General features: G+C 42.9%; 1 protein-coding gene across 3 annotated transcripts in view; it reads left to right on the top strand.

The window, feature by feature from the left end:
* Positions 1–870: 870 nt before the first annotated feature.
* OTULINL (OTU deubiquitinase with linear linkage specificity like) overlaps positions 871–20,950 on the top strand; it is a 30,031-nt gene continuing 9,951 nt past the window's right edge. Inside the window, exons 1-4 of one of the 3 annotated variants that reach the window (XM_053242699.1) lie at positions 871–1,060; positions 18,199–18,358; positions 19,443–19,474; positions 19,556–19,647. In XM_053242699.1, the coding sequence (XP_053098674.1) occupies positions 18,288–18,358; positions 19,443–19,474; positions 19,556–19,647 (195 nt within the window). In that variant the 5' untranslated portion in view covers positions 871–1,060; positions 18,199–18,287. Of the gene's footprint in view, positions 1,061–5,542; positions 5,740–18,198; positions 18,359–19,442; positions 19,475–19,555; positions 19,648–20,950 lie in introns of those variants that run through there. The other 2 variants (XM_053242700.1, XM_053242698.1) reach the window with 2 other exon arrangements.

A 20,950-nucleotide genomic window follows, 5' to 3' on the forward strand; every position in this document is an offset into this window, starting at 1 on the left:
ATTTCACCAGGCATTTGTCCATACAAACCATAAGGTCTAGAAACTTGCTTTTTATAAGAACTGAGTTTTTAGGATGCTGAATTCTGCAGCTAGTGCCACATCCTGTGACTACTACCTTTGCAGAACTGGAGCACACACACAGCTCTCTTCATACTCCTGGTCCTTCCACATATTAAGTCTTTCAGTGAGAAAAGCACAAGAATTAAGTATGTTAAGCGCTGGTTGCAATAGCTGTTCCTATGAATATGGGCAAGTACATAGGAAGCTGCCATATACTGGGTCAGACCATTGGTCGGTCTAGCACAGTCTTGTCTTCACAGACTGGCAGTGGCTTCTCCAAGATTACAGGCAGGAATCTCTCTCAGCCCTACCTTGGAGATGCCAGAGAGGAAACTTGGAACCAAGATGCTCTTCCCAGAGCAGCTCCATCCCCTGAGGGGAATCTCTTACAGGGCTCACACTTCTAGCCTCCCGTTCATATGCAACCAGGGCAGACCCTGCTTAGCTAGGGGGACAAGTCATGCTTGCTACCACAAGACCAGCTCTCCTCTCACAGAACTGTGAGATGTGTGAGCTGTACATAAGGCCCACTCTCTTTGAATACTTGTGACCAAAACAAAAAAACAAAACCCCAACCCTGACACTCTTAGTAGGAATGCAACTATCCTGGATTGAGGGTGAGTTAAATTCTGCTCTTGCACACCCATGACAGAAAGGAGAAGCCTTATTCCCCAACATTGGGCTGAACAGCTTTTGTGGTTTGCATCAGGAGAATCGTGTGCAAAGGCTATGAAACATTTGAGAAGCTTATCGGAAATGTAACAGGAAGCCTGGCCTCCCTTGTCGTTTGGTCTATAAAGAGCAGCCATTTCTGAAAAGAAGGCTTTGCTACAGCCAGCTACTCTGTTAAGGGTAAATAATTATAATTTCAAAGATCTTTCAAAAGCCCTCTTCCAAAGCTCAAGAAATGCACAGACCAACTAGAGAGGCAGGAAAATGAGGTCAAGGAGGAACTAACCTGAAAGAGTCAGGATTGTTAACTCAGCAGGAAAAAAAAGTGGTGAGTTTCTGGGGCTGAAATTAAATGCGTTTTTTTAAAGAAAAATTTGTGGTTTAAAAAAAATTAAAACTTTGAAAGAATTTTGCAAGTATATGGAAATATAAATCTAGATTTAAATCTACTAGAAATCATAGGTAGCCATATTTGTCTATTAGGGGGAAATCATAATCTAAAACCAAACAAAAGGACACATGAATTCATGCACTTGCTATTCAGATTTTTTTGGATCATTTTGGATGGTCCTATCAAAGGTTGTGATTTTTATAAATTTAAATATTATCATATTTGACTTGGTGGATAAGTTTAGAGGAAAATATTTGTAGGCAAGTATTCACTTTTGTGGGAGTTTTCATGGTATTTCACAGACCATTAGCTATCATGTATTTTTTTTAAACAGAGAAACTGAAGTGTTGAAGTGGTAGCATGAGATAGTGTTGTATGAATATCTCAGAAACCCAAAACAAATGTCAATTGCCATGGTGGAATTGGGAACCCTAACCCTATTTTATCTGTCTCAATAGTACTGTGTGAGGCATTTAAAATGTTTGGTTTAAATTAAAAAAAATATTGTTGGGGAAATGTTTTTGTCATCTCTCTTGCTGTTTTTACTGAGGGGCAGTTTGTGTTCAACGAAATCAAGTGGTAAAGCTTTCCCTTGAATTTACCACTTTAGGCTATACATAGCAAGCTCCATGTAAATACTCTCCTACAAAAAACTACTACCTGTATGTAAAAAGCTAGCATGTTATAGGAAAAAAATTAGCCTCAGCCTTATTCCTGACATGCTGTTTTAATATGTACAGGGAGTTGTCAGGGGTGCTGTTAAGCATGGACCTGGGGGCCCAGGTCTATGTGCTCACTCCTAGAGGGTCCATGATTTTCCCCAAGGGAAAAGAGGGTCCCTTTTATATTTCCAGGATGGGTTGGCCTAGAGTTCTGAAAGTTGGTACAGATGTAGTTATCAGGACTCTGTGTATTGATTTTGAAGCTGATCAGCTGATGTGTGTGGGTTTTTTTACTGTTTTGAATTAAAAATTTAAAAAACCCAGTCTGGTAAGTGGCTTATTTCATGGCAGAACATTACAAAAACTTCTGGAACTTAAGCCCCGCCTCCCCCACCCATCTGCCCTTTGCCTGGATAAGAAGTGTAACATCCCCACCCCCTTTTTGCCCAACCCTTTACATTTCCAGAATGGCTGGGCATAGAGCTTTGAAACTGGGCACACATGTAGTTCAAGATGGCAGGACACAGTGTTAGGGATGTGCCCGAATAGTTTCAGTGCTTCTTTGAAGAGGCACCAAAACGATTCTGCTCCCTGCCGCTGAAACATTTCGGCACCGGGCGAGGGGTTGCTTTAAATGGAGGCAACCTGGCGCTGTTGTAATCCAAGTTAGTCTCTGCCAGCAGCAGCCCATGCCAGCGGCACATGCCAGCAGCAGCTTCCAGCATCCCTCGTACAGCACATTAAAGGGGTCAGCGGCATGGGCTGCCGCTGGTACAGACTAACTTGGATTGCTACAGCACCACAATGAGCCAGCATGGGTCAGCGGCAGCTTGACAGAGTGGCAGGTAGGACCTGCCTGCCTCCATTTAAAGCAACCCCTTGCCAGCCCCTGGGATGTGCCCGAAGCAATTCATGCCAAATCTCTACTAGTGTTTGTGTGTGTGTGTGTGTGGTGAGTTTTCGTCTGGGCAGCAGTATCAAAGCAGTGTATGTGCATTTAGAATAGGGCTTTCCTGATTCATCCTGAGCAGGATCTAAAACTAACTGAGCGGACATCCAAAAACTTGTGAGCATGTGCACGCCTTAGAGGGAACACTAATCGCTGCTCTCTGTACTTTTATTTCAAGAAAATTGGTCAACCCTGTGATAAATGAATTTTTCCCTACTGCAGTAAAGCTGTCAAAAAGAGTTATCCATAGAGTACTTCACATCTAGTGAAAGTGGAACGAACTGTTAGATCTGAATAAACACTTTTTTTTTTTTAACAATATGCACAAGTTGGTTTCTGATCCAAAAGGTCTGCATGTGTACTGTGAAGCAAGGGGCATATGTTGTGGTTTTAATTCTTTTTCCTTATGAATATACTCACTATACATCCAAGTTGGTTTTGTGTTTGAACTGTAGAGCAAGGGATCAGTGTTCCCTCTAACAGGAATTCCCAGATGTTGTTGACTACAACTCCCAGAATCCCCAGTTGCAATGGCTTCTGCTTGGAGATTCTGGGAGTTGTAGTCAACAAAATCTGGGAATCCCTGTTAGAGGGAACACTGCAAGGGATGTGTGTTGTGTCCCAGCCTTCTTCCACAAATATATATGCACCAGGGAGGCAAGAGAAGGTAGGCAGAGAGACATTGGTTTGGGTGCCACCTCACTTTGAGTTGAGGTAGTCCACCACTAGAAATAAGGTGTCGTACTTACCTCAATAGAAAATTCTAAGGTGACCCCCTTAAAAATACAGGTTATCGCTGTATTTACCTGAAAGAAAAAGCTCGTTCACTTGCCTCTTCCCCATCGCTCTCTCACCCCCTCTCTGCCACTTGCCTCGCTCACGCGCCCCCTTGCTGCTCCTCTACCCCATCTGCATATGGAATCCCCACTGCCCAATCATCATGGTGCTTCTGTTCTGTTACCTCCAATTGGTAAAGCAATGTGTGGATGGCGCTTGCCACGTAGGACCTTAGTGTATTATATATATAGACTGTGCAGCATGACTGAACTAAGCACTCTGATACTGGTTTCCACTTTCTAACTATTTGTGTTAACTCCACTGACGACATTCCATATAACTTAGGCTGAAGGTACTATTCATCACTGAAGTCACAGCGAAAACAGATCATAACCTGAGTTTTGCCTAATTTGTATACAGTATTTTAGTTACCTATATTCATATGTCATTTATACATACTATCCAAAGATCTGCTTGTGCAAACGATACTCCGATTTGCTTACTTCTCTGCCTACCGTTCCATTTTCAACGAGCGACTTGACTGCAATGACTTGTCAGTAACTGACAGTATTCCATTTTAACCAAGCTGAATCATTTCTGTTCACAAATCATCTTGGAAGCTGCTGGGAACCAAAGAGGGATGTTAGACCAGTGGTAATTTCTAAACCTGGCAGTATGTAACTTTCTAGACTTTATGCTGGTTAGCAGATGCCCTACCACGAGGGAAGAGTGAGGTGGCGTGATTTCTAGATTTTGGCCATGATGATGGGCAACAAGAATGGACAGACAGATCTGACCCAAGTGGCACACAACCCACCAGGAAGTTCTCCTGCATAAATTCTACTGAACTGAGCAGAAGCTATGGAACAGCACACAGTAGAATTTCTAGAGTAAAAAACTTTCAAATAACATACTTGTATCTAGAGAGGCTGCTATTCTTAGATTCCCACTACTCAAAAAAGTGTATATACAGGAAGTTGAGGATTCTGTGTCAACTTCTGCACTGCATGATTGTGAACTTTTTAAGCTAAAAGTGATGACGTTGACTGAAAACAAATGTCTAACTCTGCTGAACAATAGTACAGTGAATATATAGCACAGGCATAGCACAGTGAATATTTCTTCTGCAGCTGCACACAATTTCAGACACGCTGTTCTTCAGGCGAGCGTTGTCAACCGAAGTCTATTAAAACCTCTATGCCTCTTCCTTTGTAGGACAACCTCAGTCTTTATACCTGCTTTTATTCCAATTTTATTTTGTATGCATTTATTTTGAACCTGCTTGTGACTGAACATAGGTAAAACGCAGTGAAGATTATCCTACATAATTTAAATTTTCAGCGCGGCAATGATAAAACAGCACTTTGCTATTTTAGCATTAACCATCTAATGGTGCAGTGGGTAAATGACTTGACTAGCAAGCCAGAGGTTGCCGGTTTGAATCCCCGCTGGTATGTTTCCCAGACTATGGGAAATACCTATAACCAGCAGCAGCGATACAGGAAGGTGCTGAAAGGCATCCTCTCATACTGCACAGGAGATGGCAATGGTAAACCTCTCCTGTATTCTACCAAAGAGAACCACAGGCCTCTGTGGGCACCAGGCGTCGACACTGACTCGACAGCACGCTTTATCTTTATTTTATCATTGCAAAATATTTTACAAAACCATGTACCCGTGTTAAAAAAAAAACATGCTTGGTGTTGCTCATTGCTGCCTCCCAGAAGCCCATTTTATAACATACATTTGAAAAGACTGGTTTGAATTTTTGTTGGCGTGGTGTGGGATAAGCAGTTCTATAGAGTCCCTCCACGAGAACGTCCTTCCTTTCAAGGTTTTGGCCAGACGCGCCCCTAACAATTCGGATTGTCCCAGAACCAAAAAGGGACAGGAAAGTGATCTTTCCAAGCAGGCGACTGAGTCCGCCTCAGAAGAGCTTGAGTTTGTGATTCCTCGAGAGAGTGAGGTTTAATCTAAAGCCTTGATAGCACTTACGGAAGGTATGACGTTAAGCTCTCAAGCTGCCCCCGGGGAAGTATGGGGCTGGTCCCAGAGCTCTTGTCCGTGTCGGTGCAAAAGAGGCTCAGAGGCGTGGCTGAGATCGCTTTCTGTCCGCCACAAGGCGGGGCCAGAGGAGGCCAAGAGGCCGTGTGTGTGTTCCCTTGACTTCCACCCTTCGATGGCGGGCAGAGAAATGGCAGTCTCCACCGCCCATCTGGCGGCCGCAGGTGAGAGAGGGCTGCAGGCAAGGCAGGCATTAGAAAGGATTCGCTGTGGAACTGGCAAAAGGCAACCGCTGCTCTCATGGCTCCTGGAGCTTTTTCCAGGGCTCGGCTGAAAGCTAAATACTCCGCGAAGCGCTGCTGATCACTGGCGGGGCAGCAACAACTCCGCGCCTGCTTCGCTTTGCTCTGCTTTGTGTAACGGAGGGCGGCAGGGTGTGGCGCAAGCGAAGAGATGCAGTTTCGGGAGGAAAGGGTGTGCTGCTTCCTTGCTAACAGAGGATGTTCCCGTCTCCTTTTCTGCTGTCTGAGGCTGAGCTGCCTGTGAGGCGAAGTTGGGGAGGTTCCACGGTTTGGCCATGCAGCAGGCTCGGGTCTCATCCAAACGATTTCTCTGTGCCAGAGCGTTGATTGGGCTCCTCCTTGAGGCCTTTTTTTGCAGGTTGCCAAAAGCGCCTCGGCGTCTGCGTCGTTTTGCGCTTGCGGGGATGGTCAGGTCGCTACGGGGCGGGGAGTTTTGGGAGACTATCCGTTTTCTCGCTACATACGTGAAAATCCGCCGTTGTGGGACAAAATTGCCTTCCAGACTTTCGTTACGGTGTAGGTTTTCTGTCCCAAAATGGCAAAATAGCGACCAGAGCCATTTTATCACGCCAGTCAGCAACGAAGCACACCTGCTGCTCGCTTTTGTGGTGGAGTGACTGTGTGTGTGTGTTGTGTGTGAGTGAGAGAGCACATAATGTATCGTCACTGGAGAGTAACTCGCCGTCCGAGTTACATTTCGGAGTAACTCTGTCTCTGTGGATACAGAAACAGAAATCTACCTCTCTTGAAATCTAGCAAAATCAAGCTACTAGCTGCTTATTGTTTCAAAAAAGGACACTTTCCAGATAATTTCTTTCCTTCCCTTAGAGGAGAAACTTCTTTCCATCGACTACACACGGAGGGTGTTTTCAGTAGCCTGTGCCTTCTAAGCAATGCATTTCTTTTATATTCTCATTTCAGGCATGAGTAAATGAGGAAAAACATTTTTAGTAGTGTGATGTGTAATATTATCTGCATTGTGTGAGTTTGCATCCCTTTTATATTGACAGTCACATAATGAAGATAGCATCCACTTGTGCGCGCTTAGACAGGCCTAGTACTTGTGGGCCAAATTAGACAAGATGGGTACATTTTATGTTTTAGTCTTTGGGGTAAATGTATTGCAGGAAGGTGTGTTAGTCTCTCTTCAACAGCACTGTGGTTCTGATCCGAATGTCACCCTCCCTGCCATTGCTATTAATCAAGAAGAAAAAAGCTGGAGATCCTACTCACATAGCCAGAGGTGCACCTAGGTAATTTTGGAACCAGGACCTAAAGGCCTTTGGAGCGCCACCGCCCCCCTACAAACACACTACAAGTTAAGTATCATTTTTAACATAAGTTCCTGAGGGCACAAACCACACCACCCAAGACAGACTAAAGAGGATTTGGCGGGGGGGTGTCCAGGGTGTGTGGAGGCCTCGGACTTCAGCCCCGAAGTCCAGGGGTAAGAGTGCCTCTGCACATAGCATCTAGTTTGGCCCTGAGAAGGAACTCTGCCCTAGGGAGTTGCTGGTTCAGATCTCACCAGTGTTGTCAGACTTTTGCTTTGGAATCTTATTACAGTCCCCAAATCCTCAGTGTTTCCTTAGAACTCTTATAGTGATGAGATAGGGTTGCCAAACAACCAGAAAAACTGGCATGTCCAGTTTTTTTGAACTTGACCACTTGCAAGAATAGAGAGGAGTAAATCTGGCACCCACTTCCCCTGTACTCTTTTTTTTTAAAAAGCTGAACACTTTAGATGAACAAACAGCTTTCGCAAAGGACTCTGTTCTAGTTTCCCCACTCAGCATGGTCAAAAACACTGGGTTCCCCACTGGAACCCAGCTCTTTAATTTCAAGAGTTGGCCAGTCTGTGGGAGAAAGAAAAACCCAAATATAGCCACCTCCTGCACCTTTCTTATTTGTTCACATCCTCACCATAAGCCATTTTTTCTCAAAAGTGCCTCCGTGGAGCACAACTGCTATTCTGTCTATCAATCATATTTTTATACCACCTGATATGTACATCTCTAGGTGATGTGCAAAATTTAATATTAAAAATCACAGATTAAAATACATAAATCACAATAAAAACAATATAAAACAAATTATTAAAATAAACTAATTCTAATTAAAAGCTTGCGAGAACAGGAGTCTTGAGGGTCTTCCTGAAAACAAACAGAGAAGGAGATGCTCTGATTTCAGCAGGGAGCATATTCCAAAGCCTTGGGGCAGCTACAGAGAAAACCCAGTCCTGAGTCACCACCAGACAAGCTGGTGGCAACCATAACTGGATCTCTCCATAAGATCATAAAAGGCAGCAGGGTTCATGACAAAGGAGGCACTCCCTTAAATAGCCTGGACCCAAGCCATTAAGGGCTTTATAGGTAATAACTAGCACTTTGTATTTCACCTGGAAATGTATCGGCAGCCAGTGCAGTTCGCTCAAAACTGATTTTATATGGTCCCTTCGTGATGTCCCATAGACCAATCTGGCTACCGCATTCTGTACCAATTGTCATTTCCGGACTATGTACAAAGGCAGCCCCACGTAGAGCACATTACAGTAGTCAAGCCTGGAGATTACCAGCATATGTAGCACTGTTTTAAGGTCATTCACCTCTAGAAATGGATATAGCTGATGTATCAGCTGAAGCTGATAAAAAGCGCTACTGTCCACTGCCTTAACCTGAGAAACCAGGGAGAACTTTGGATCCAGGAGCACTCCCAAGCTATGTACCTGATCTTTCAGGGCGAGTGTAACCCAATCTAGAACAGGCAGATCTAAACAATCTCTTGGGTCCCAACCCCCCACAGTCAGTACCTCTGTCTTATTTGGATTCAACTTCAGTTTGTTATCCCTCATCCAGCCCATTTCTGCCTCCAGGCAGGCATTTAGGGAAGATATGCCATTTCCTGATGAGGTTGGCATGGAGAAGTCAATCCGGGTATCATCAACATATTGATAACACCCAGCACCAAACCACTTGATGATCTCTCACAGCAGTTTCATGTAGATGTTAAAGAGCATTGGAGACAGTATGGAGCCTTGTGGAGCTCCACACTTCAGTTCTCACTTTGCAGAGCAACAGTCTCCAAGTGACACCATCTGAAATATACCAGAGAGGTAGGAGTGGAACCATTGTAAAACAGTGCCACTCAATCCCACCTCCCTCAGGTGGTCCAGAAGGATACCATGGTTGATGGTATCAAAAGCCGCAGAGAGAGTTAAAAAGATCAACAGAGTCACACTCCCTCTGTCGATAGCCAGTTGGAGATCATCCATCAGACCAACCAAGGCAGTCTTAACCCCATAGCCTGCATGAAAGCCGGTTTGAAATGGGTCTAGATAATCTGCATCATCCAAAACTGCCTGGAGCTGAGAGGCCACCACCCGCTCAATCACTTTAGCCAACCATGGAAGGTTAGAAATTAGCTAACTCAGAGGGATTCAATGCAGGTTTCTTCAGAAGTGATCTAATAATAGCTTCCTTAAGACAAGGAGGTATCCTGCCTTCCCTCAGAGAAGCATTTATAATATTTACCAGACCCTCCTTGATAATATGATTATCAGATGAGATAAGCCAAATTGAGCAAGGGTCAAGAGAACAGGTTGTAGGTTGTAGGACGCACAGTCCGAAGCAGTTTGTCCACTTCCTCAGGAGTCACAAACTAAAAATGATCCAATCTAATCCCATAAGAGGAGTTGCTGGGCACCTCCACAGTAGACTCTGCAGTAACTGTGAAATCCAGCTGAGCCTGAATAAGAAATATTTTATCCGCAAAAAAGTGGTTAAAAATGTCACCGAGAGTAACCGATGGTTCCAAGCCTAAATTCAAGGAGTACATACTAGCCCACTCACTACCCTAGACAACTCAGCTGGATGTGAGTTTGTGGAAGCAATGCGGACAGAAAAGAACTGCTTCTTTGCCGCACACACTGCGTGAGCATAGATCTTCAAATGTGCTCTGTGTTTAACCTAATCAGACTTGCATCGAGTCTTCCTCCACTTGCGCTCTAGTCATCTACCTCGCCGCTTCAGCTCCCGTAGTTCATCCAAATACTACGGGGCTGTCTTTAAAGCAAGTAAGAGAGGCCTCTAGGAGCTATTGTGTCTACTGGTCTAAAATTAAAAATTATTAATAAAAAGCTAAAAACTGAGAACTATAAAAACTAAAGAACCTACCAGACATAAATAGCAAATAAAACATTAGAATGTCTCTTTAAAAAGACGTGTTTAATAATTTTTTAAAAAACAGAGATGGAGCGTCTTCTCTCCTTCTCCCCAGCTCACTGCAGATAGTACACTCAGCAAACAGCAAGGCACCAAGCTCAACTCTGCACCCCCTTCAGGTAGATGTTCTGGTGACTGTCAAACAGCTGTAGAAAACCCACCCTCACTCCAACTGTCTAGGACAACCTCTCACACTCTTGCTTGAGACTCACTGGCTGGACTAGGACCTGTGGTGGGTTGCTCTCCTAGTAATAGTTGGAGCCAAAGTTAGACCATACTGAGTAACCATGAATTCTCGAGTATGTCAAAAGGTCTTCTCTCTCATTATTGTGTCAGTTTTGCTTTATGCTGATGTTGTACAATACAGGAGCATACAACTTCAAAACAAGAACTTAAGGTAAGAACTAATCTGCCTACTTTCCTTTTTACTATAAACTTAATAATTACCATCTTCACAAGTTAGTTTACTTGCACCTCAAATCTTCACACATCCACCATCTTGAACTGGGGTGGATGACATAATCACAAACTATGCTGTTGAGGTGTCCCTACCACTGTACCAAATTTGGTCCAAATCAGGCAGTTCACACTAGCCCAGTTGAACCGCAAACATGCAGGTGTCTGCCATCTTGAATTGGGGTGGATGACATCATCAGAAACAACACCATTTAGGTGTTCCTATTTATCCCTACAATGGTACTAAATTTGGTTCAAATAGTTTAGCTGGTTCACAAGTTAGCCCACCTGCACCTTGGATATTCACACGTCCACCATCTTGAACTGGGTTTGATTACAGCATCACAAATTATACGATTGAGGTGTCCCTACAACTGTCCCGACACTTCCCCCTGCACCAGCACAGTACCTCCAGTGACTGTTGCTGGTGTCTACCTTACGTTTCTTTTTAGACTGTGAACCTTTTGGGGACAGGTATCCATTCTTATTTATTTATTTGTTATTTCTCTGTGTAAACCGCTTTGGAAACTCGTGTTGAAAAGTGGTATATAAATATTTTTTGTTCCAAATTTGGTTCAAATGGGGTTCAAATAAGTGGTTCACAAGTTTAGCCCACTTGTTCCTCAAACCTTCATCCATCTGCCATCTTGAATCAGGGTGAATGATATCATCACAAACTACATTATTGTGGTGTCCCTACAGCTGTTGCAGATTTGGTTTAAATCAGTTGGGTAATTCACAAGTTCGCCTCAAATGTTCCCCCTCAAATGAGCACACATCCACCATCTTAAATTAGAGTGGATGACATAATCTCCCGCCTAGATTATTGTAACGCCCTCTATCTAGGGTTACCTTTGAGGATGATCGGAAAGCTACAACGGGTCCAGAATGTAGCGGCTCGTTTACTTATGGGTGCCAGTAAATATGACAGGGTAACACCTCTCCTGCAGTCATTGCACTGGTTGCCTATTTGCTACTGAATTCAATTTAAGGTCCTGGTTTACCTACAGACCTGCCGCTCCCATCCAGTTACATCCCATACGGTCAGACCTGCTCAGATGGCCCTTTTGTCGGTCCCCGATTTCCGAGAGGTTCAGGGTGCTAGGACCCGTGAAAGGGCCTTCTTGGTTGCTGCCTCACTTCTCTGGAATTCCCTTCCCCTGCAGATTTGTTTGGCTCCTTCCTTGTCGATTTTTAAATCTCTATTGAAGACTTTTCTTTTTCACCAGGCTTTTAACCTGTAGTTTACCTATTCCCCCTCCCGTTAGTTACTTTAGTTTTATTTAGAATGTAATTTTAATGCTGTCTTGTTTTGCATGTTTTTGTACACTGCCCAGAGTCTTCGGAGTGGGCAGTATATAAAATGTCTCAAATAAATAAATAAATAATCACAAACTATGCTTCTGAGGTGTCCCTACAACTGTTCCAAATTTGGTTCACAAGTTAGCCCACTTGTACTTCAAACTTTCATATATCCGCTATCTTGAATTGGGGTGGATGACATCATACAAACTATGCCATTGAGGAGGCACTACAACTGTTCCAAATTTGGTTCAAATTGGTCCAGGCATTGCAGAGTTGTTCCTTAAGAAAAGTAGGCTAACAACAGCAGCAGCAGCAGTACAATGTTAACACAGTCTATGAAATTGTCATTTGGCACTAGCCATGTTCTACCCAGTAAGTGTTATAGGAATTCATGGCATAATTACATTCCATGCAGAATCCACTGTCAATGGCAAGCTGTCAAGGGCAATAAATGCAATTTTCTAGTAACAAAGTATTGCACTGTAATGATCAGCTATCCTTTCCCCTAAAGAATTAACCGGAAGTGAACCCAGTCTTGACTGACAGACTGGTGAACTCCAGGGCTCAGCCAATCAGCACACCAGGTGGGTGGGACCTAGAGAGCTGCTGGGTGGAAGAAGACTGTTAGAGAAGGACATGTGGCCAGGATGGATGGCTCCAAGAAAATGACTTGTCAGGTCCTGGAAAGACAGGAGGGCAGGAAACTTGAATTCTCAACCAGGGTTTGGTGAGTTCAAGAAAAGGAAGCCTTGGCTTTGGCTTCAGAAGTACAGAGCAGGAGAAATTGTTTTAGGAAGACTTTGTGTTAGAAGTGTGTGTGTGTTGCGTATTCCTGATACTGATCTATTATAGTTTACCTACAACGTAATTGAAATAAGAAACACTAGCCTATGCCCCATACACCTAGGGCATAGCAAAAGACTCTGTACGCATTTAAGTGTGCTTTTCACATTTTCCTACATACCTGTTCTTTGCAACTGGGTAACTGAGGTTTTTACAGTGTGCCACCCCAACATCATTCGGGGTGCTTTTGAAGTATTCTTGTAGCCTACTGAGTATTTTATCTGTAACTAAATGCTGAGTAAGGCTTAGATGGAAGCAGTCTGTAGTACCTGAATAAAACTGTTTTTCTTTTTGTTCTGTTGCTTTTACAAACCTCTCCGAGTTGGTTTTTAACTCAGAAAGCGGGGCCTAAAGAGGATTTCTCTGGTGCAAACACAGCTCTTCAGGCGTTCAGCAGCTATCAGTTTTCTCACCACATGTAGGCTTCCACATGGAAGATTTTTGTACTTGTCTAGTAACAAAATAAAGAGTTTTTCCTGGGATTCTACCCAAGCCCAGGAAAGTTAAAGCTCTGTAATAAAGAGGGGTGGTGGTGGCAGCAGCCATTTTTGAACCTACCAATAATACAGAATACAGAAGAGTTTTAGAAAAAGCCTAGTCATGCAGCTCAGCAGGGATGATCCAGCATTTCTTTCCCTCACGTGAGCTTGCTCTGAGACAAAGGCTGTCTGAACACTGGAGAAGAAAAGCAACTTACAAGGGCATACCTATGATAGCCACAAATGTGAAACATCTGTTCAATTCCGAACAAAAATCTGTGGCCCTGCTTCTGTTTCTCTTTCTGAAAAGGTGAAATCTGAAGTTGAGGCTTCTGTATGTATTTTCAGGCCTCTCCCTTTTCAGCAGATATAGTTGAAGGAGCTCAGCCCTGTGCTTTTCCCCACTTAGAGATAAGGCCTCTCTCTTGCAAGCCTGCCTACTGCAAATATGCTTGGAAGGCAAAATCATATTTAAACGTATCAAAGTCCACCTGAATTACTTGCAGTTTGGGACTTGGCTGTTCACCTGGATGGCCAGGCTGCAGCTTGGCAAGCAGCTATGGAAGTTTTTTGTAAGCCTTGTCTTCCTTTTCCTTATTTATGGTTACACATTACTGTGGTATATAGCAAACAATTATATCAGGAGCTGTTATTTGAAAAGTTAGTCATTTGGGCTGTCATCTGCTCCCTCCAATCTAATGCTAAATGCCAATCTTGTTACAATCTTGTTACAGCTTCCTGCACAGGTACAAGTGACCTGGCTGAGCCCAGGAATCTAAGATGGCCCCCTCGGTCACATAGTTATGCTGCTGTTTCAGGAAAACTAGCTGAGACCAGTTCTCAAAGATGAGAAGGGCAAGGGACTAGAGTGAAACATTTGGCACATCATGATTATTTTTCTTGCTGGTCTCAAATTTATTTATGTATTTATTTAAAATATTTCTATACTGCCCAAAACACGCCTGTCTGGGCCATTAACAATTAAAATCATTTAAAACTTTGAAAACATTTAAAACTCAATATTAAAAATATTAAAACTATAAATCTAATTAAAAGCCTGAGTGAATAAATGTGTCTTCAGTGCCTTTTTAAAAGTTGCCAGAGATGGGGAGGCTCTTATTGCAATACGGAGTGCATTCCAAAGTCCAGGGGCAGCAACAGAGAAGGCCTGTTCCCAAGTAGCTGCCAATGAGTCGGCGACAACTGCAGACAAACCTCTCTAAATGATCTTAACAGGCAGTGGGGCTCATGGCAAAGAAGATGTTCTCTTCTTATACAGAAGAGACAAAGAGGTGGTGACTATATGATGCCCACTTCTTTCAGCATGCCTCTCCAACCTGGCCTTTGGCTTCAAGATCCTGCTGGTTATGAACTCTTCCTCATGAAGAATCCTTCACCCAAAGATCTTGCACTGGTCTTGCTAATAGGCCAATTCAAACAATACAGTTGGCAGCACAGGTGAAGAAGAGTCAGGCATACTGACAGCATGCTTGTCAGGATGTCCTTCTGGTGCATCCCTTGATTGAGTGTGATGGCCCCTAAACATGTCGTAGTATTTAAGTACTTGAAGCATGTGTTTATCGGGAGGTCAGATGAACAGCCCCCACATTCACTCAGTGTATGCATTGGGAGGCACTGTTCCCTCTAAGGCATGCGCACATACACACGCTCACAAGTTTTCTGATGTCCTCTCAGTTAATTATAGATCCCACTCAGGTTGAATCAGGAAGGCCCCACTCTGAATGCATGTACGCACACAGTGCCTTGATACTGCTGCCCAGAACAAGACTCATTCCACACAGAGATGAAAAAAATTAGAGGGACCACTGCTGGGAGAGTGTTGGGACATCTGTGGAGGATGTCCTGAAGGGTGCTCTCTTAGCATGTCCCCTTCTTCACATGTACTGCTGGAAGTATCATTTGAACCAAGCTGCTATTGTTGTAGAATGCTTGCAAACTCTTATAGTTCCTTCATGTTTTGGTTGAGGCTACAGGCTCTTGTTCTGAGGTATTTTTTAAACTTGTTTTTTCTTCATTCTGTTACATCGTTTCATTGTGTTTGCACAGTTTTTCTCCTCCCTTCTCAGTTCCCATTAACCCAGGGGTTCTCAGACTTGGGTCCCTAGACAGTGATGAACTATAACTCGCATCATTCTCAGCCATAATGACCAAAGGCCATTCTCATCTATAGGTCACTTACGTAGGAACAAAGGAAGCTGCCAAATACTGAGTCAGACCATAGGTCCATTGTCTACACAGACTGGCAGCAGCTTCTCCAAGGTTGCAGGCAGGAATCTCTCTCAGCCCTATCTTGGAGATGCCAGGCAAGGAACTTGGAGCCTAGATGCTCTTCCCAGAGCTGCTCCATCCCCTAAGGAGAATACCTTACAGTCCTTACACATCAAGTCTCCCATTCATATGCAACCAGGGTAAACTCTGCTTAGCTAAGGGGACAAGTCATTCTTGCTACCACAAGACCAGCTCTCCTTCTTCTGGTGAGGAGCATGAACTTCTGGTGAGGTGCATGATCTGAATAATCTGTTGTTCAAAGAGATCCTGTATAATGTGTAGCACTGAAAACAGTGGTACACCAGTTGGTAACCTCCGGACTGGACTACTGCAATGTGTTCTATGTAGGGCTGCCTTTGTACATAATTTGGAAACCTCCGTTAGTTCAAAATGTGACAGCCAGATTGGTCTCTGGGGTATCCCAGAGAGAAAACATTATGCCTGTTCTTAAACAGTTGCACTGGCTGCTGATATGTTTACAGGCAAAGTACAAAGTGTCTGTTATTACCTTTAAAGTCCAGAGTGGCTTAGGTCTGGGTTACCTGAGAGAGCATATTTCTCTACAAGATCCCCACCACTCATTAAGTTCATCAGGATGGGTCCGTCTTTGGGTGCACTGGTTCATCTGGTGGCGACCTGGGATTGGGCCTTCTCAGTTGTTGCCCCTAGGTTGTGGAACGCGTTCCCCATGGATATAAAAGGGTTATCTTCCTTGAAGGCCTTCAGAAGAGCTTTAAAGACCCATCTTTTTAGCTTGGCTTTTAATGATACCTGGATTTAATTTTAATCTGGTTTAAATGTTTTTGTTGTTTTATTATGTGTGTATTTTAAAATAACCGCCCTGAGTCACTTTAGGAAGGGTGATATATTGAATGAATGAATGAAATAAAATGTGTAAGTGCTTAACCGCACTTCTACCCATTTTCAGCTTTGGAGTTCAACTAACTTTTTTTGTATTTAAATGAACGGAGCATTAAGTGACAGCATTGAATTAAAAGAAGGCTCTCCTTTGCTCAAATTTTAATTTTTTTAAATATAAAAAAATCTGAAGCAGGTACCCAGTCTGTAAGCATTACTTGAGCTGTCTGATTTCTTTTTTTAAAAAATTATTTTTAATTACAATACATAAACATGAATAATAAAGCTAATACATAATGACATTCATTAACCATCCTTCCAGATATGTAAATAATTAGATGGAGGAGAATGACTGAAATTATCTTGATTTGTGAACAAAATGAAATCTGACCATATCATGAAAAAATCATTAGAATTAGCTTGACCTGCTCGAAGGTGGATAATATGGGTCAGTTTTTCAGATATGGCAATATGCCACATAAACTGACACCAAGATGTCAAAGACATGGTTTTATACTTCCAGTGTTGAGCAATGGATAATCTAGCTGCAGTTAACACAAAAACTATAAGATCCTTAGACAATAATGACAAATTAGCTCCCGAAAATACACTTAATAGAGCCAGCTCTGGTCTCTCATCTAACCTCTGTTGTGTAATTTTACCCATTTCTAAAAATACCTCTGTCCAAAAGCCAAAAATACTGGGACAAGACCACCATAGATGGAAGTATGTTCCCCTGTTTCCACAGCCGTTCCAGCATAACAGGGACATACTCTTATTAATGTGGGATAATCTATAAGGGGTCAAATACCACCTGTGAAAAAGCTTAACAAAGTTCTCTCTAATTTGGGAAGAGGTAGAAAACACCGGCTTACATTTCAGTATTCCATTCCATTGTGAGTTGCTAATAGTTTGTTGTAGGTCGTTTTCCCAGGCCAACAAGGCCAATTAAAGGATCAGATGTTTGCTTTATTAGAATATCGTATAATCTAGAAATAAGTCCCTTAGAAACTTCTGAAGCCTTTAATATTAATTCCTCAAACATAGTCAAATTCCTATTAGCCTGCTTAACTATATCAAGATGTAAAATAAAGGACTGAAACTGAAGAAAATTTAACCAAGAGTAATGCTTATTCATAAACTTCTCCCGAATTGGTTCTAAATCAATTGGCTTATCCAAATAATCCTTTAATCTATTTGTAACACCTCCAAAGATGCCAAGTAATCTAGAGGGTGAGTCTAAAGCTGGAAATTTAGGATGACTACAAATGGATAACAAGGGGGAATATGGGGGGGGCAAAAATTTTATGCCGTATCCCCCAGATTTTAAAAGTAGTTCTTCAAAACGGATTTGTAACAGATTTAGAGCTCTTAGTAAATTCAAATATCAGTACTAAGTTGTTGATATTACTGATATGTTCTTCAGGAACTTCCATCTCCACCCAGTATTTAGCTTCTGGGTCAGCTATTAACCACAGAATATCCCTAAGATGCGATGCTTCATAGTAGGCCATTAAATTTGGAACTCCAATACCGCCCTGTTGTACTTTCCTATATAATGCATTGGTACGAAATCTAGATCTTTTCCCGGCAAAAATAAAGAGATTTAAATTTTTTTGCCATCTACCTATAGTAGATTTTGAAAGTTCAATTGGCAGTACCTGAAATAGAAATAATAATCTTGGAAGTAAATAGCTGTCTGATTTCTCTCCATATTGGATAATGTCCATAAGGGTGATCTGTTGCTGTATGCTTTCTAGGAAACAGAGAAGGTAAGATGTGTCTGGGAGGAGGCTGAAAGAAATGTGAGGGCTACTATTGTAGTCTTGATCAGGATGATGACAAATTAGTAACATTCTCATTTTTAAATATATATACATTGCTAATATGTAAGTACAGTAAAGGTCAACAATTCCTTCCTCTGTTTTTAGGATAGAATGAAGTACGGTCTTGGAGCAGAGCCATCAGCCACCTCTTCTATTGCATTTTACAAGCTACAAAGGAACAGATTGTTTTAATCATGACTCTTCTTGCTGTCGCTCTCTGGTATTGCAGGCAACTGTGTACATATGTAGCTCATCTGTTGAAATGGTAGGTTCTACCTGGGCTGGAATAGTTAACATTAGAACATAATTGCCTTGCTGAATCGGACCAGTGTTCATCTAGTTCAGTATTCTCGTCTTAGCAGTAGCAAGCCAGGTATCCCTGGAAATGTGCCAATAGGACATGAGGATTATTATTATTATTATTACATTTATTTCCCGCTTTTCCTCCAAGGAGCCCAGAGTGGTGTGCTTCATGCTTGAGTTTCTCTTCACAACAACCCTGTGAAGTAGGTTAGGCTGAGAGAGAAGTGACTGGCCCAGAGTCACCCAGCTAGTCTCATGGCTGAATGGGGATTTGAACTCGGGTCTCCCCGGTTCTAGTCCAGCACTCTAACCACTACACCACGCTGGCTTCAAATGATGGCCTTTCTCTGTTTATCCCTGGTATCTGATATTCAGAGGTATATTGCTCCTGCATTTGGAGGTTCTGTTTAGCTACCATGGCTAATGGTTGTTGACAGACCTTGAATTTGTCTAATGCTTTTTAAAAAGCTATCTAAAATCAGAGTGGGAAAACTTAAAGTTTTCCAGGAGCCACTTTTGGGGCAGGAGCAGGCTTGGGGAGAAGAAGCCAGTCACAAAATGGCAATTTGTACAAACATTGACAGAATAAGGGATTTGAATAGCAAAACCCTTGAATTCCTGAAGAATTTTACTGTAGGACAGGAGGGGAGCAAGAGGCACTGCTTTGTGGGGGCAGAAATGGGAGAGAAATTAGTAGGAGAGAAAATAAAAGGCCCCCGAATTCTTAGAGCAACAGAGAGAGATTAGCACAGTCATGCCTTCACTCAGCCAGCCAATCAGATTGCAGTAATGGCTGGAAGGGAAGGAGAAACAGCCCCAAAGCCTAGAGAACGGACCTATCAGTGGCTACTGAGCTACCTAATGCCCATCTCTAGTCTAAGTTACTGACCATGACTACCTCTTGTGGTACTGAAGAACGTTAGTTACATGTTGCATGATGAAATACTTATTCCTGAACCTCCTGCCAACCAGTTTGCAACAATTAAAATGTTTAAATGCTTACTTGTTGCAGGTTCTCTGACTGTGTTTTGTTGTCTGGCTTTCAGGTGCAGCCGATACCTGCAGAGAAAATTCACAAGTAATGTTTTGTTTTGTTAGAATTTCCTTATATACTTTTAGACAGATTCACTTTATTAACTAATACCTGTATTTGATTTAGAGAGCCATAGTATTTTGGCTGAAGTTGATCTGCTTGGTTACTGTGCAAAAGAGTGGAAAGGAGAAACGGAGCAAGCCATACAAATGAGAGAGGTAAGAATTCCTCGGCTTCTAAGCATAAAAACAGGGACAGCATGAGAAGTTGGATGAGCAATATTCAGCTTGCTGTTTTTTATATCCTGTTCAACACAGAGACACCCAAATGAAATATGCTATTCACATTCAGCTTAGAATTGTGTGTTGTAAATTCAAATAGTAGTTTTACTCTTGCACCTGTTTTTAAAGCAGGGAGGAAAATGCAAACTTTATTGTAATGCAATATCTGCCTAGTAGGGTGGCATATCAGAATTAACGCTAACACTCAGGACACAGTGTTTGTGGAACCTAGCTCAACCCTCCCCAGCGTTCAAAGGGGCCATGAAAGATTGCAGCAAATTTTGGTATGTTCATTCACAACATAGTTTTCTGTTGCAAGATAGGGTTGTGCACGGGCAGGCCACGTTCAAAGGCAGGGGGTGTCTGCCTTTAACGGCAGGGCAGGGTGCACTCACCCTGCCCTCCGCTACTCCCCCACCGGTGCTCAGTTTTCTCAAAGTCCATTGAGGCGGCAGTGCCTCCCTGCCGCCCTGATGGACTTTGAGAAAACCGAGCGCTGGCAGAGGGAAAGCGCACCCTCCCCCACCCTTAAAGGCAGACACACACAGACCCCACCTTTGAAGCAGCCAGTGTTCAAACCTGTTCGGAGGCCCGTAAAAGCAGGGACCCCCAAAAAGGGGGGACTCCAGCTATACACTAATGGGGTCTGAACTGTCAGTGACTGACCAGGAGAAGGATCTTGGGGTCGAGGTGGACAGTTCATTGAAAGTGTGCAGCAACACTGAGAAACTCAGTGTGCAGCAACTCTGGAGAAGGCAAATTCTGTGCTAGGGATCATTAGGAAGGGGATTGAAAATAAAATGTGAACATTAAAATGCCCTTATACAAATTAATGGTGTGGCCCCATTTGGAGTACTGTGTACAGTTCTGGTCACCATATCTTAAGGAGGACACTGTAAAACTGGGAAAGGTGCAGAAGAGGGCAACCAAGATTATCAGGGATCTGGAGCACCTTGTGAGGCAAGCTACAGCATCTGGGGATTTTTCGTTTGGAAAAGGGGTGACTACGGGGAGACGTGATAGAGGTGTATACAATTATTCATGGAGTAGAGAGAGTGGACAGAGATAAAATTTTCTCCCTCTCTCACAACACTAGAACCAGGGATCATCCTATGAAATTGATTGCCAGGACATTTAGGACTGACAAAAGGAAGTACTTTTTCAGACAGTGCATAATTAATCTATGGAATTCTCTGCCATGGGATGTGGTGATGCCACTAGCTTGGATGGCTTTAAAAGG

Source organism: Hemicordylus capensis, chromosome 4, assembly GCF_027244095.1.
Source record: "Hemicordylus capensis ecotype Gifberg chromosome 4, rHemCap1.1.pri, whole genome shotgun sequence".
Taxonomy (NCBI): Eukaryota; Metazoa; Chordata; class Lepidosauria; order Squamata; family Cordylidae; genus Hemicordylus; species Hemicordylus capensis.